The following is a 17074-nucleotide window of genomic DNA, read 5'->3' on the forward strand; positions in this document are numbered from 1 at the left end:
TATAGATAAAGGACAAGATTTTAAAGTGTAGTGTGGAATAAAGGATTCCATTCTTACAAGAATAATTTCACTGACACGATCTGAGCAAACCTTAACATCAGGAATTTTGAAACAGTAATCCAACCAAGGAAAAGAAGAAAAGAAATCTCGCAGGTCATCCCATTTTGCATTCTTGTAAGGCCAAACAAAATTAACCCCGGGGGCTCACATCTAGTGAGTATGGGCTTGGCAAACCCAGGGTCCTGAGCTGGATATCATCATTCTTCTCTTTCTTGGTGATTCCTTTCTACTTCTACTCTCTCTCTCTCTCTCTCTCTCTCTCTCTCTCTCTCTCTCTCTCTCTCTCTCTCTCTCTCTCTCTCTCTCTCTCTCAGAGGGTAACTTGGGAATTTTTTTTTTTTTTTTTTTTTTTTTTTTTGGCTGGTGCAGCATAAGCCTCAGGCTTCCTTGTACCATATGGCCATTAATAATAATAATAAAAAAAATAATAATATGTGGTTGGAAATAGCCTTGAGATAAAGGCTCCATTGGAGAAGAGACAATCACCAAGTTGTGATCTGAGGTGCCTACAGGACCACTCACTTCGACTGTGTACTTAGAAGGGTTGTTTGTGAGAAAAAGATGAAGCGTATTGGCTGTATGGTTGGGATTGTCCGATATTTTTGTAGGTAAATGAACAATGTGTGCAAGTTCATTAGAAATTGCAAAAGCCTTAGCATCTCGACCAGCTGGGTCGGTGGAAAAACGGAAGCCAGCTGGAGTTGTGAACATTAAACTCACCAAGGAAAATTGGACTGGAGAAAGTCAAGTTGCAAAGAGAGAAAGTCACAGAGCTCCAAGTGATTAGTGGAGTTGGGAGAACGGTAGAGACAACAGATGAATTTGACACAATGAGGTAGAGAGATTTTAAGCCAGAGAAGATCGAAAAGAGGAGATTCCAAATTGCCATGTCTCTGACAGGGAATATTGGAATGGACATGCACAAGTACCACCTTTGAGGCGAAAGGAATCACACAGCGAATAATTTCAGCAACTGAGATGAGCAGCAGTTGAATCAACTGATAACTGAGATTCTGTCCGAAAAAGTACATGGGGTTTGGCAGACTGCAAGTGGAAATGGACATCGTTGAGATTAGAACTGGGACCACATATATTTGTGAAAGGAACCAGGGAGTGTTTGGGAGGTTTAGATCTTTTCACAGATAAGCTTACTCTATTAGTTTGACAATTAATGGTATTCAATATAAGATAAAGCGGGGGGGGGGGTCATGCTGTATGAAGTAATGAAATTTTTGATATAGCGTATACATGGGAAGAATATACTCAGATCCTTGACATAATGTGGCCTCGACAATGCCCCTCCTCCCCCTCATTCAGACTACCCGGACTTCCTCCAGTCACTATCCGGCAGAGTAGTGGTAGCAAGATTATACACTAGCTGATGCGGAAGCCTCCTAAAGAGTTACCAATAGGTTCGGTGCTTCCATTGTATTGCAATAGTGCTTCCATGTGTATTTTCTATATTTTTTCCAATTTCCAGATTTTCAGGATTCCATCTCAGACCGCCTTAGAGCTGGTTGCTTGTGTAATAGAAGTAAAATGGATCCAGAACACTTTTTTTGTTCTGAGGTTGGATATAACATGTTTTATCATGTGCACATTTAGAGGCTATAACATCAGCTGTGGTGGGATATTGTTGGAATATTCCCCATGCTTTGTATTGTGTTTTTTTTTCGCTGCTGTTTACTCTGAATTGAACCATAGTATTGGAAATGATGGAAACTGTGGACTGCAATTGCAGCTGCATGGATGATACTTTCTGTGATGTACATGCCTGCATGATTGATCAGCTACTGACTGACCAAAATTTGCCAGATATTGAAAGGCATTTCAGCCAGCTTGATCAATCTTTCACTGTGGTAACCTAAAAGGAAGACAAGTTCTCTCACTATTGGAGGTTGATAAGCAGATTAACATAGGGACATGATCACTTCCATTAGGGATTTTCCTCCAACTCCAGGTAAGTGAGAGGAGGAGAGAAGGGGGAACAGATATGAGACATCAATGGTAGAAAATATACAGTTAAGCATGTGGAAGAAGGTGTTTGTTCCAACATTTAAAAAGGCAGAGGTCATTGTCAGTGAGTATATGATCACTGACTCTTTGCTTCCACTGATGTCAGCACTACCCCACACAGTGTTATGGAAGGATGAAATCTCCAACAAGTAAGAAAGGGGGAAGTAATTGCATTACATCATCAAGGCCTTTCTGGGGAATGTCAGTTCCAGATGCCAAATAAATAGAGCAGACTGTTAATAAGAACCCCATTATAAGGTGAATTGCAACAGCCTTTATGCTGGTTGTAATTTGCAAAGACTAAAATGGGATCTGGTTGCACATGAGGACAGCAACTCCTCCACGATCAGAGCCACATACAATTCTTTCTTTAATAATAATAGTAATGATGCACCTGTTGGGACTGTTTGACTTTAGATAAGATGCTGTAAGCAAAAGCATGCTGATTTATGCTTTTGCAGAAGTGACAATGTTTTTTGCATTTTACTGAAATCCATGGCAATTTCAGTGTAGGAATACAGCCATTACTTGGGCTTGAAAGATCCCATGGTCAGCTTCCAAAGTGCTGAGGACTTACTTTTTTTTACACTCTTGGATTTATCTTTTTTGGATAAGTATGGATGTTGTCATGTATCCATTTCTTTCTTCACAAAGACTTTTCCAAGACTGTTCCATCAACCACCGTGGTTTAGACTTCCATGTTTACTTGTCCTTACAACTACCACACAGGAAAATCATCCTTCAACTACCACCGGAGGTTGATTTTTGTGTGTGGTTATTTTACCGATTGATTTTTGTAATGCTGGAATGGAAAGAGGCACTGATATGGGAGTGGTAGCTGATTGATTTTTCTGTGCTCAGTAAATAGCAGGCAATGGAAATAAATGAATCTTTTAATGATAGTCATTTCAGTTTAAGTCCCAATAGAACATTTCTTGGAAAACTTTTCTGCATATATTGTCTTTTACTATTTACTTGTTTAACTGCTTTTCTGACCTATTGATACGAAATGTTGAGCTCTGCTTTAAGTCGTATTTCTTTTTCTTCCTACCACCTCTGGCATGTTCAAGAGTATGCAGGATACTTTCCTTGGCAATTAATACAGGTGGGTTTGGCAGCTTTACATGATGCAATTTCATGTGGTCTTCTGCACCACACTGAATGCAATGCACCATGGCAAGTCATTTGTGAATGTCCATATTTCTGGCACTTGAAGCACCTTAATGGGTTTGGAACATATGATGTGCAGTTCAGATAACCAGTTTTAATCTCCTTAGGTTTATTTGTTTGTTTGTTTATTTGTTTAAGGGTTTTATGGTGCATCAGCATCTTAGGCTATATTGCGCCAAGTCAAAATCTCATTAGGAGATACAGGTGTGTTAAGAGTAAGGATGAGGTTTCTAGGTTGGGACAAGATTCTCACCCGTATGTATGAACATTTGATTTGCAGCTGTCGCTCCTTGCAATTTTAGTTCAGAACAGATCACCTCCTCAGATACTTCAAGAAAATCCCATTCTTGCCTTGGGATGAGTTTAATCTTGTGGAGTGTTCCACAATTGGCATTGTGGAATGTTCCACAAATCTTGTGGAGTGTTCCACAATTGGCATTCCCTGAATACATATGACTGAGGAGCTGTTTTGAGTGTTTCTCACATTTAGTTTCAATGAGGATTTCCCCACAACACAGCCATTTTACAGATTTTGGGGAGCCTGTCAACCCTTCCAAACCTATCTGAATAAAGAAGGGTGACATTTTTCCTACAGGTCTTTGGTAGAATGGAATATCAAGTATCTAAGTGTTCGACCCGATACAGCTTCAGTCCTGAGCCTCTTTGCTGAAGTGGTGGTATCTGCATCCATGTCATTATTTACTGGTAGGGACCATGTTTGAGGCACAGAAGAAAAGTTTAAATTATTAGGATTCGTATTAGTTTTTATTGTGGTGTGCCTGGGCTCCCCCACCCAGTGTGGAGTTCAAATAGGACATCCACTTCCTACAATCAACAAACGTTCTCAGGAGTGGGATGACATACCTGCACCACCAGCCTGAATCCTCTCATCTAGTATCATGAGACTGGGGGCATGGCATCAACATGGTTGCCCGTTGCAGACAAGCCCACTAACCAACTGATCCTGGCTGAGCCATCCATCCAGGACCACTGATCTTGTCAAAGCAGGGGCCAAAGTGGAGTGTTGAACAACCAGGATCCATGTTTTCCGAAGTTTCCACATCTTGCAGCACACAGCAAATACGCTGGATCCTTATGTTAGCCTGGAACCTAGGCTAAGGGATAGACTCATGTGCTTTTTAATTGAAATGCCCTCAATATTTAACTTCATACTCTGAACCCAGGTAATATGTTTTATTTATTAGGTTGGGACAAGATTCCCAACCTAATAAATAAATCAGTTAGCTAAATCAATTAAAATTAACTACTGAATAAAGTAATGGTGAGTGTATGTATATATATATATATACTCACCATTACTTTATTTAGTAAAAATATAAATATATATTTTTTTTACTGGAATTAAGAGGTTAGGTAAAGATCTCCAAGTTCTAGAGATCTGTTCACTGACAATCAACATTTGCATTGTTATATCCTATTCAGTGATAACATTCAATTCACTTGGGATGGTGTGAACAACACACACACACACACACACGCACAATTCCCATTTGGTCAGAAATTAATCCCCCATACCAATGTGGAGAGCCAGTGTTTACTATGTAGCGTGGAATCCTCTATGATCAGTCCATTTATTTTTGGATAGGTCCACTACAATTTCTGCAAAACAAATCGTCATAACCATTTAGAAGATATACCTTTGGCCACACATCATTGAATGTACTTCCACCGTGACAAAGCACTTCCTCATTGTTCCTGTGCATTGGATACGTAGAAAGGGTGGAAGAATATTTGCTGATGCTTTCGAGGCAGAGTTAAGTGGGTCGGAAAATTGCTAGCTTGCGGGGAAAACACGGACTAATAGATTAAAAAGTAGCCGCTGGCAGAGGTAAAAGTGATTATTGCAGCACTACTTCTATTGAAATGCAATTGAGCAGCAGCCTGGAAAGCAAGGCAATGGGAATTTCCAGAACAACTGGGAGTCATAGTGGAACAAGTAAATACATCGGCTGTGTAAGGGTAACTAAGAGTAGAAACAGGTGCATGTATACTTGAATATAAACCAATGCTAGGAGTATAGTTAATAAATTCAATGAGCTTGAAGTGCTAGTCAAGACATGAAAGGCAGATATTGTTCGGATATCAGAGACATGGTGTCACACACAGACATAAGCAGTGCAGAACTGGAATTTGGGGAGTACAATATGTACAGAAAGGATAGACAGGACAGGAAGGGAGGAGGGGTTATGCTGTTAGTTAAGAAACACGTAAAATCTAAGGAAGTGCATCCAATTGATGTGGGTGGACAACGCAATGGTAAGTCTGTTTGGTGTCACTGGGAAAGGAAAAATGAGAGTGGGTGTGTGTCTTATAGGCCTAATGATTCTGATGAGTATAATGAGCAATTGTGCAAAGAAATAGAGTGGGCTAGTAAATTAGAGTGTCTTATAATGGGGGATTTTAATTTCCCAGATATTGACTGGAATTTGTGGGTTGGTCACTCACACACATGAAGGTATATCAGGCTTAATGTCAAAGTTTGCAGATGATACAAAGGTTGGCAGGGTTGTTAATGACAGTAATGCAGTGTGCTACTGCAACAGGATCTAGATAATTTGGGCAGATGGGCTAAGAAGTGGCAACTGAAGTTTAACCTTGACAAATGCAAAGTACTGCATATGGGTGAAGTAAAACCAGAGAAACGTACCAACTGTGTGGTACTACACTTGAGCTGGTAGAAAATGAAAAAGACCTGGGAGTAATTGTGCAGTCAGATATGAAGTTTTCTGAGCAATGCAGACAGGCTGCTAGGGCAGGTCATGGGGTTTTGTCAATGATATATAGGAATTTTGCTAGCAGGGAGAAGGAGGTGATTGTCCCTCTGTATAAGGCAATGGTCAGGCCACGCCTTCAGTACTGCGTACAGGTCTGGAGGCCTCATTTTAGGAAGGATGTAGATTTACTTGAGCATGTACAGAGAAGGGCAACAAGATTGGTGAGGGGAATGAAGGGATCCTCTTACCAAGAGAGGCTTAAGTTCTGCAAATTGCAGTGGCTGGAGACTAGGCACCTGTGCGGTGATCTGATTGAGGTGTATAAGGCCTTTAAAGGGTTGAGAATGCTGAATTCTGATGGGATCCTTCCACTTGTTCAGGTTACGAACCTAAGGGGGCATAAATTCAAATTAAGAAAGACAGATGTAGAATAGAATAGACGTGCGGAAATTTGTCTTTAGCCAGCGGGTGGTTAATTGCCGGAATAAACTTCCATCTGTCGTTGTGGAAGTTGACAGGTTGAATAAATTTAAGGAGGAACTGGACAGGCATTTGGAGAGAATAGTGTGATTTTTTTTTTTTGGCTGATGCTGCATAAGCTCATACACTTGCTTTCTTGCATCACATGCCACTACTACTACTACTACTACACTAGCAATTCTTTTGTGGATTTATTGGATGATTGTTTTCTACAGCAGCGTGTTCGGGAGGTAACTAGAGGGAGTAATAATCTTGATCTCATTATCAGTAGTGATTCTTCATGCATCAAGAATCTGCAGATAAAGGAACCACTAGGTGGCAGTGTTCACAGTGTGCTGAAGTGGGATTTAATCAAAGAGGCAACTACCATCAAGGGTAAAGGGAAGGGTTTTTGCTTTTGTAAAGGTGACTACTGTGGGCTGAGACAGTATTTAAATTCTATACGGTGGAACCAACTGATGATGTTACCAACAGCAAATTCAAAATGGGAAGCATTCAAAGAATTAATCTTGGAAGCTACTAGGCTTTTCATACCAACAAAGAAATGTTGTTCAAGATTTAGGCCTAAATGGATGTGACATGAACTAATTAGACATGTGAAAAGAAAAATGCATGGGATACATATAAATTAACATGTGACACAGAAGCCTATGATAGATATAAGCTGGTCTTTAAACAAGTTACAAAGGAGGTTAGGCAGGCGAAGGCAGATTACAAGAAATCTTTGGCAAAAGATGCAAAGAAAAACAGCAAAGAGTTCTTTTCTTATGAAAACTCTAGAAGGAAGGGGAAGAATCAGATTGGTCCACTTGATATCGATGGTTCGACTGTTGATGATCCTGCTCAGGTAGCTAACAAACTAAATGAATATTTTGCATCGACATTCACACATGAGGAGTTATTCAGGTAGGGTAATGCTAGATGTGTATTCAACTCTGGCAGTAAGCTAGATAATCTTGTAATAACTGAGAGTAAAGTGGAGGAGAAATTGTTGAAGATAAACACAAGAAAGGCACCTGGGGTGGTTGGAATCTATCCAGTTACATTAAAGGAGGTGGCAAAGGAAGTAAATAAACCCTTAGCCATAATTATTAGAGCTTCCCTGGACTCAGACGAGGTACCCATGGACTGGAGATGTGCAAATGTGACCCCAATCGACAAAGGAGGATCAAAGGGAGACACAGGTAATTACAGACCTGTTAGTTTAACTTCTGTTCCAGGGAAATTAATGGAAGCACTGGTTAAAGAAGCATTGCAGGATCATCTAGACAAGACTTCAGTTATAGCTTGGACACAGCATGGGTTTGTTAAGGGGAAGTCTTGTCTAACTAATTTGATTGGATACTATGATGTAGTCACGAAGGAACTGGATGCAAAGAATAACTTTGATATCCTATATTTGGATTTCAGGAAAGCTTTTGATACTGTTGCACATGGAAGACTGCTGCACAAATTGGAGCAGTGTGGCATTGCAGGCAAATTGCTGCTATGGATAAACGGATGGTTGAGGGAGAGAAGACAGAGAGTGGTAATCAATGGACACTGCTCATCGTGGACTAATGTTATTACTGGAGTCCCTCAGAGTTCAGTGTTGGGTCCTTTGTTGTTTTCTGGGTTGCTCTTACGAAGTTTCAAAGGGTTGCTCTTATGAAGTTTTGCAAATTACAGTTTCTGGAGACTAGGCGCCAGCGAAGGTGATCTGATAGAGGTGTATAAAGCCTTGAATGGTTTGAGCATGCTCAATGCTGATGGGATTCTTCCTCTTGCTCAGAATAATCACCTGAGCGGACATCAATTCAAATTGAGGAAAGACAGATGTAGGATAGATGTGCAGAAATTTGCCTTTAACCAGCGGGTAGTTGGTTGGTGGAACAGACTTCCATCCCTTGTGGAAGTTGATAGCCTAAATAAATTTAAGGCAAAGCTGGACAGGTATTTCAAACAAACAGAGGGGTGAAATGGAAGTGGGGTTTTTTTTTTTTTTTTTGGCTGATGCTGCATAAGCTTGCTTTCTTACATCATATGCCTCTACTAATGTTAATGCACTCAATTCACACTACCATTGAGGCTCATATGAGCCCAGAAAACTGTTTAAACGAATAGATAATTATAGTGAAGAAAAATTGTTAAACAAAGTTTAGATGCATATGTGTATGAGGGGCAGAAAATCCAATGTAATCAACTCATTTTAATAAATATGTACATAACAAATCATAATTTAAGTTTCATCATAAAAATAAACGTTTTAAATATTTTCTTCAAATTACCTTGTTTATTCTTTTCTTAAGCACTAAAATGTGCATCTAATATTGCCAAATACTTCAATAATTGATTTCCTCTTCTTATAGGTGAAATTAAAATTAAAACATTTTCCAATACAGATTTTATATAAAAGTATTAAAATAAATCATAAAAAATGGAAAGTTTTCCATGCAATTTTTCATTTCATTAGGATAACACTAACCTTCAGCTGATTTATTTGCCCTTTGACAGCTTCAATATCTGAGGCCAAAGGACCTAAGTGGACAAAGTTCTCTTCTGCTTCATCCAAAAATTCCAGAAGATTCTAAAAATAAAATCATTAAAAAAAAAATTACAAAATTATTACAAATTTTGTTAATTTAGAAAAATAAATTCATTTTTCATATAGGAAAATTAATATATTTACAGTCTTCAAAAAACTTTAAATACACACACAAATAAACTATTTTAAATTTGTTTTGAATTCTTATGAAATTCAAAATCGGCTTAGTTTTAAATAAACTTAAAAACAAGTTTTAATTTATAAAATATGTGTCACTCACACTCTTCTGTTAAAGACAGGTTGAATCCTTTGATCATTAGTGCCCATCTCTGTCTTTCGCTATATTTCTGTAGTTGTTGAAAACATTGGCATCTAATTGTTTGTTTAATCGTTGTTATCCAATTGGTAGTTCAGCAATCAGGATTTATTTGTCTTCCTACTATATAATTTAAAAGTCAATATGCGTATGTATCTCTATGGGTCCATACATTCCGTGAGTCCATACTACTATAAATATGTGAACTACTACTATATATTTGCATACTACTATATACATAGTAGTATATATATATATATATATACTACTATATATATATACTGCTATATGTGAAAGGCAGCATAGGAGGAGTAAAGGGTAAATTCCTTATTGACATGGGAGCCTCGCGATCTCTTTTGATGTGGCAGTTCTTTACAAAATAAAGCAGGGCCCCCAAAAGGGGGGAGGGATAAGATGTTGCCATGAGTTTTCTTTATGGGGAGTAGGTGCTGAAGAAACACAGACTATGTGGTCGAACGTAGAATAAGGCTTGAGTGGTGTAATAACCCCTGGCCAGTGTGCTGTGACAGGGCGTTATTTTTACGGGAATTCCACCAAATTTCTGTCAGTTTCAATAATATTTTTGAGTGTTTTGGCTTCATTGTTTTTACCAGGAGATCTCCAGACTGTAATCGCTTTACCATCTTTGATAATCCTGCAGTATTTTCTAAACTTTTCTAGATTAGAAATGGGGATAATTTGCTCATAGGAAAATCTGATAGAGAATGAATAAGGAGGAAGGCTGGGTGATGTTGTTGACATAGATCTGTTTTTGGTCTTTCATTTTGGTAGGAGTCATGATTGGGTTGGTCTTCATCAGTAGATGACCTCAGTTGATCAAGTGGAGGAAAGGTTTCTTTGTCCATTTTGTACTCCTTTTGGCTCCGAGGGTTGATTTTCCCACTCAGGTTACCTGTCCCACCATAGGCAGGCAGGACTAATGCCACGAGTGGCCAAGCAGTTGTTAGGTTAGCTGGATTAGTAATTCTAATAAAAATAAAAGGAAAGGTGTCTTTTCTTACTACTTGTAAGACAAAGTCTACTGTGCTTTATGAAAAATTTAAGAACTTTAAATTTAATAAGAAGAGTGATTCCTTTGAAGGAAAACACTTTAAACTGTTTTATAGAGCTCAGAGATGGCTTGGTCACGGAAATGCTTGGCACTCGGGGCCCTTTATCTTAGATATTGTAAAAGGCTATTTATAGTATGAGAGAAGAGACCAGTGTTGAAATTTAACTTATGCCTTTCTGCTGCCTCTTTAATTTGTTGGAAAGGAGCATCATACAAATTTGCTTCTGAAATTTTGGCAAAAGCTTCAATGAAAACATTTGCTATGTCTTTGGTGAAAGGTAGTTCTTGTCCATTATAAATCAATATAGGAGAGGATGACAATGCATATTTTCATTTGTGATAGTGGAAGCAAACTGTATCCAGGAACCTTTTTAGGCCTTTCTTCTTATTTGCCGTACTTTAGCATTCAGTTTATTATAGTTTATAAGAAACTGAATAGCAGTGGGATGCTTGCAGAAAATATTCTAAGCGTTATTCCTCTCCTTTTTTTTTCTCTATTATATTCATCATTCCACCAGCAGTTTTTGCACCTGTGTGGATAAATCAATGACTGAGGAATAGCTTTATCAGCTGCTGCTGCTAGTATCTGTTTAGTGATATGGTCAGTAGCTTTATTTACTGATTGATTCTGAATGAAGTATTTATCTAAAGCAGTACTTAAGGAAAATTTTATCCTGTTTGTCTTTGAGAATTTCCATTTTCTGTGAATCTCTGGATAGTTGGAGTTTGGAATTTACAAGTAATTGGAAGATGATAGCTATTATGTGGATTTTCCAATAATGCCCAATGTATACTTGGGTACAGAGAGGGACAGCTGATAGATATATGGCAGAAGTATTTCCTGTGGGAAAATGCACATGAGTATGTGCACCTGTGTTCAGCAGAGTTAGATTGTATGTGTCCAGTAATGTTTCTATTAGCTGCCCTCTTTTATCCACATGTAGATTTCTCCACAATGAGTGGTGTCCATTAAAGTCACCCATAAAACAAATAGGAGGTGGTATCTGGATGAGGAGTTCATCAAAGTCTCTGAGTATATAAGTTTGATTTGATGGAAGATAAATAGAAACAAGTGATAAAATTATTCCAAGTTCTATTTGTACAGCAACAACTTCTAAATTATTTTGCGTGGGGATTTGCCTAGATGGAGTACTAATGGATAATAAAACCCTTACACCTCCATGCGCTGCAGTTTCTTCACATCTATACAAAGTATTTTTTTTTATTGAGGGTGTCGCTTGTTTCATTCCATTGTAAAATGCACTGCATTATTTAATTTTAATGGTAGGATGATCTGGTTGTTTTTTGGCGACAGTAGGCTTATGGCGATCTTTTTTAGGAAAGGTAGGACATGTAGTATATCTTCTTCAACATAAATTTCTAATATAGGATCTTGTTGCATTTTGTCATCTATGTCCATTACTGAAGTATTATTAATTTGGTTCTTAGCAGAAGAGTCAGCTTTTGACATCCTGGTCTGACTTTGGGACTTGATGCAACTAGCTGAGGGATGGAAATTGGGGTATTACAAGTATTACAAGTATGGTCTCTGTTGTTTTGCTTCAAAGATGGCTGAGGAACTGAAAGCAAAGCTCTAGCCCATTCAGCAAATAATATGTCAGGCAGAACTGAGTCATTGTTTTGAGTAGCAAGAGCGATATTTCTGTATAACATTAGCATATGTGCTGGAATATCTCTCACTATTTGTCATCTTGCTTCCTAATAACTCATCTTATGTTCAACTTTAAATTTCTGTATTTTTTTTCCAACGTTTCCAAAACTTGCAATTTTTAGAATATGCAGGATACAGCTGCCTTGCAATTAGGGTAAACTGGAGATGTTGCAGTGCAATCTGTTTGAACGTGATCTTGGCATCCACATTTTGGGCATACTTTGTTTCCTCAACATGTTGTTTGACAGTATCCGAATTTCTGGCACTTATAACAGCACATCCATAGCCAAATGGTCAGAAGCGGGTGTGCAGTAGCGCACCCTCTTTGAGTAGACCGGGGTTCAAGCCCCTGACTACTAAATACGGTCGATCTGTTAGCTCGCACTGAACCAGGTTGGCAGATTATGGTCCATTTCCCTCAAAATGAATTGTTGAGAAGGCTTCCATCCTGCAGTGAATTTTGCCTACCTTGCCCTTTTATTGGATTTGGAATATACAGGTGGATATGACAATTTAGATAACCGGCTTTAACAGTATTTGGCAAGTTTGGAGTACTGACCCTGAGTATCATACTACGGGTTGGAATGAGACTGCCATCCCTACATGAGAATTCTCTTGCCTTGTATTACCTTTTGATCTTTCAGTTCTTGCACAAGCTCCTCTTCTGTTACATTCATCAGGTCCCATTCAGAGATAGCACTTTTGGAACTATTTAAGGTTGTGTGGGGATAGATTTTAACAGGAATGCCCCCAAATGTTGTAAGCCTTAACAAAAGTTCTGAATGTTTAGACTTTGTTGTCACAGCGATTAACTAAAATCCCTGACTGTAATCGTTAGACCTAAAATGACGATCCAGCAGAATTTTCAAGGAATCTCTGTATGGAGAGAGTTTGCTCATTGGTTGACTAGTTAATGGATAATGTGGAGATTTGGATACTCTGGTTGGTGATTGTCTTTTTTTAAGTGCTTATGTTACGCATTATCCTGATCAGAGAATTGAAATACCAATCTGTGGTATTTCAGCTCTGAGGCTCTAATGCTGGATAATTTTCTTTATCCATGTCGGCTCTTTTTTGTCCTGGGGGATTAGACTTTCCATCCAGGTTACCGGCCCCACCACGGGAAGGCAAGAGTAGTGCCGCAATGAGATCAAGGTGTTAGAAAAGTTAGCTGGTTAGTAAATAAAGTAATATTTGTAATAAAAAGAAAGACAAATTTCCTTTCTCTGTTCTTACTTGTGACTTTCCAAGTGTAGAACTAGTTTATAAATGAAATGCTAATAAAGAACAATATAACTTAAAAGGAACTTTTATTACTAAGAAAGATATATAAATCAGACTTTGAACGCTTGAACTTGAATTCGGAAGAACACCGTGAGGATCCTACCAGAAGGTTACACGATATCACTGGAGATAGGGGGAGAAAAACTATTTGACAAGATAACTACTAAAGAGATAGAAGGAATCAACAGTGTGTATAGAAACAGATGTAAGGCCACTGGAAACGGCCTGGCATCTGTTTCTAAGGAGGAAAACTACACTATGCCAAATTCACTTCTATTTGTCAGAGACATTCCAAAGAAGGGGGTGAGCCTACAAAGAGTCTATGTTAGGCATGCAGGCAACTGCATGATGGAAGATCAAGTATGGTAAAGGCCATGAGCTGTGAATCTCTGCTGGCAGTGAAGATAAGAAAAGTAAGTCTATAAGGATAGTTATTACTCTGATTTGATAGTTAACATTGCATAGGACTAGTAGGGTAATACTGTAACTACAGAAATTATGAGTTTGTATAAATGGAAGATAATATTTTAAGAAATGTACATGGCAAAAGAAATGTACCAGAAAGAGAAAAAAAAAAAAAGAAAAAAAAAAGAAAAGAAAGGGGGGGGAATAAAGAACAGTTAACTCATATACTTCAGGTGGCCCAATATGGTTCAATCCTTCCTTCTTTTTTAATATAGGCATAGAAGTTGTTTTCCTTTGCATTCTTTAGCAGACTTCTCATAATCTACCTTTGCTTGTCTAACTTCCTTTGTGACTTAATTACACACCACTTTATATCTACCATTGGCTTCTGTATCATCTGATAATTTATATGCATCATATGCCATATGCACTTTTCTTTTCTGCATGCCTCAATAATTCATCTGACATTTAGGTCTAAGCCCTCAAGAGTATTTCTTCATTGGTAAGAAAAGTCTAATAGCTCCTTTGATTACTTCCCATTTAGAATTTGCTATTGGTAATATGATCAGTTGGGTCTCACTGCACAGTATTTATAAACTGTCTGAAACCCACGTAGTCACCCTTATAAAAGAAAAAGTCTTAATTAAATTCAACCTTAGTAGGCTGTGATCGCTGCCACTCAATCGATCTTTTACCTGCAGATTCTTAATGCATGAGGTATCACTGCTGATAATCAGATCAAGAGTAGTGCTTTCTCTTGTTGCCACTCTAAAATGCTGCTGTAGAAAATGGTCATCCAAGAAATCCATAGACGTCTTGCTAGTGTGTGAATGACAAACCCATAAATTCCAGTCAACATCTGGAAAGTTAAAATTATTCATTATGAGACATTCTGATTTGCTGGCAAATCAGAATGTCTCATAATGAATCAGAATGTACAAAACACTCCTACCCTCAATTTTGTTTTCCCAGTGCTTATATCACAGCAAACTAACTCAACAGTGCACTCATCACCCATGTCAACTAAATGCACTCCCTTAGATTAAATATGCTTCTTAACTAAGAGCATAACCCCTCCATCTCTCTCGTTCTTTCTGTCTTAACTACATACATTGTACTCCCCATATTCAAATTCAGCATCACTTATGTCTGAGTTACACCATGTTTCTGCTATTCCTACAGTGTGTGCATTTGATGACTTAATCAGTACTTCAAATTCATCAAATTTATATACAATGCTCCTAGCATTAGTGTAAAAAAAAAAAAAAAAGGTAAAGTGCAGCCATTATCAACCCACTGCAGGATGGAAGCCTCCACAATTCATGCTGAGGGAAAACGGACCATAATCTGCCACGCTGGTCCGGTGCGGGTTGGCAGATTGACCATATTCAGCAGTCAGCGGCTTGAACCCCGGTCTACTCAAAGAGCGTGTGCTACTGCATTCCGGCCCCTTAGTTACCCTAACACAGCCCACGTATTTATTTGTTCCATGATGACCAACAGCAGGGCCTGCAGTCCCAGACACCTTGCTTTCCAGGCTGCTGAATGTTCCAATAGTAGCAGTGCAAGAATCACCTCTACCTCTGGCTCTAATTAAACTATTAGTCTGTGTATCCCCCAAAGCTAGAAGTTTTCCAACCCACCTATCACTGCCTTGATAGCATCAGCAAATATTCTTGCACTCCTTCTATTCAAATGTAACAGTTTCTCCTGTTAACAAGCACAGGCCAAGTTAAGAAAAATTCTTCCACCAGGGCCAAATTGATTGACAATGCTCTCAACGTGTACTCCCTTTTATTGTGTCTTGATAGAATTGCAGACACTTTCAAATTCAATCCTAACTCAAGACTTTTTCCCAACATTGCCCTGTACTTGTTAAGTACATCCTTAGATCTCCTACTCTTAATATCATTAGTGCAAAATGTGTACAGCAGTATCACTGTATGCCCTTAACGATATCTGTTCTAAAATATCATCTACTTTGTCTGGCAGACATACCCCGGTTCTATTTCAACTATCCTTCTAGCACAACATATTTCCTATTTTCCTAACAACACCGTCATTGACAATAATTACCTCCTTTGTTACCAGTGCATTCTGCCTTGGGGATTAGCATTAGTAAAGGCCCATCATGCAAGAAAGCAAGCTTATATAGCATCAGCCAAAAAAAAAAAAAAAACAAATATACTAATTTCACCCATCCACTCACTCCAAATGTTTGTATAGTTCTGCCTTGAATTGATTTAAGCTATCAACTTCTAAAACAACAGATGGAAGTTTGTTCTGGCAATCAACCACACGCTGGCTAAAGGCAAACTTCTGCACATCTATCCTAAACTGTCTTTCCTCAATTTGAATTTGCCTTATACAAGGGGATAATCACCTCCTTATCCCTGCTAGAAAAATTCCTGTATATCACTGACAAGACACCATGAGCTACTCTTGCAGACTGATCTGCTCAACTTTTCTCGATCCTGTTGCAGCAGCATACTGTCATTAACAACCCTGCCAATCTTTGTATCATCTGCAAACCTGGACATTAAGCCTGATATACCATCATCAATATCATTAATGAATACAGAAAACAACAATGGACCCAACACTGAACCCCAAGGGACTCCAATAATAACATTAGTCCAAGAAGAGCAGTGTCCACTGATTACCACACTATCTTCTCCCACTCAACCATCCCTTTATCAATAGCAGCAATTTGCCTCCAATGCCACATTGCTCCAATTTGTGCAGCAGCCTTCCATGTGCAACAGTATCAAAAGCCTTTCTAAGATCCAAATATATGATATCAAAGTTATTCCCTGCATCCAGTTCTTTTGTGATCACATCATAGTATCCAATCAAATTGGTCAGACAAGACTTTCCCTTAATAAACCCATGCTGTGTCTGAGCTATAACTTTGCCACTGTGTGAAGTCTGCATTGGTGCTGGCATTGAGTTGGGCAGCTGAGAGCTTGATGGGCCCCCATTTTAAGTACTTCGAGCACATCTATCCTAAATCTCAAAAATGCCCATCAGAATGCCGAGTTGGTGCATAATTTCTTTTATACTCTTTGCATCTAGCAAACCATGCATTCACCAGATCTAGTTCTATATGACATTTTTTGTTTTGTAATAAATTTTCCTGAAAGAATATCAATTTTATAATGTGCAAACAATAAGAGAATAACTGGCAGATTAGTTTTCAGCAAGCTTGAAATTAGTTTTCCAGAAGTGCTTCCCAGAGAGGGAAAATTGTTGGGCTAAGTGTTTCTCTTCAGAAAGATTGTATGTAGTGTGGTCAGCCCTCCTCTAAGTTTACTCATCATCTTGGCATGCTATCTACTTT

The 17074-nt window shown here is 38.5% G+C and overlaps 1 protein-coding gene across 1 annotated transcript in view; it reads right to left on the bottom strand.

The window, feature by feature from the left end:
- The window catches only part of shot (dystonin-like protein short stop), a 1739701-nt gene that overhangs the window by 457709 nt on the left and 1264918 nt on the right, over positions 1-17074 (bottom strand). Inside the window, exon 67 of the mRNA XM_090380932.1 lies at positions 8926-9027. Within this exon, the coding sequence (XP_090237058.1) occupies positions 8926-9027 (102 nt within the window). The remainder of the gene's footprint in view (positions 1-8925; positions 9028-17074) is intronic.

This window comes from Mastigoproctus giganteus, chromosome 9 (assembly GCF_048544385.1).
Source record: "Mastigoproctus giganteus isolate SK-2022 chromosome 9, ASM4854438v1, whole genome shotgun sequence".
Taxonomy (NCBI): domain Eukaryota; kingdom Metazoa; phylum Arthropoda; class Arachnida; order Uropygi; family Thelyphonidae; genus Mastigoproctus; species Mastigoproctus giganteus.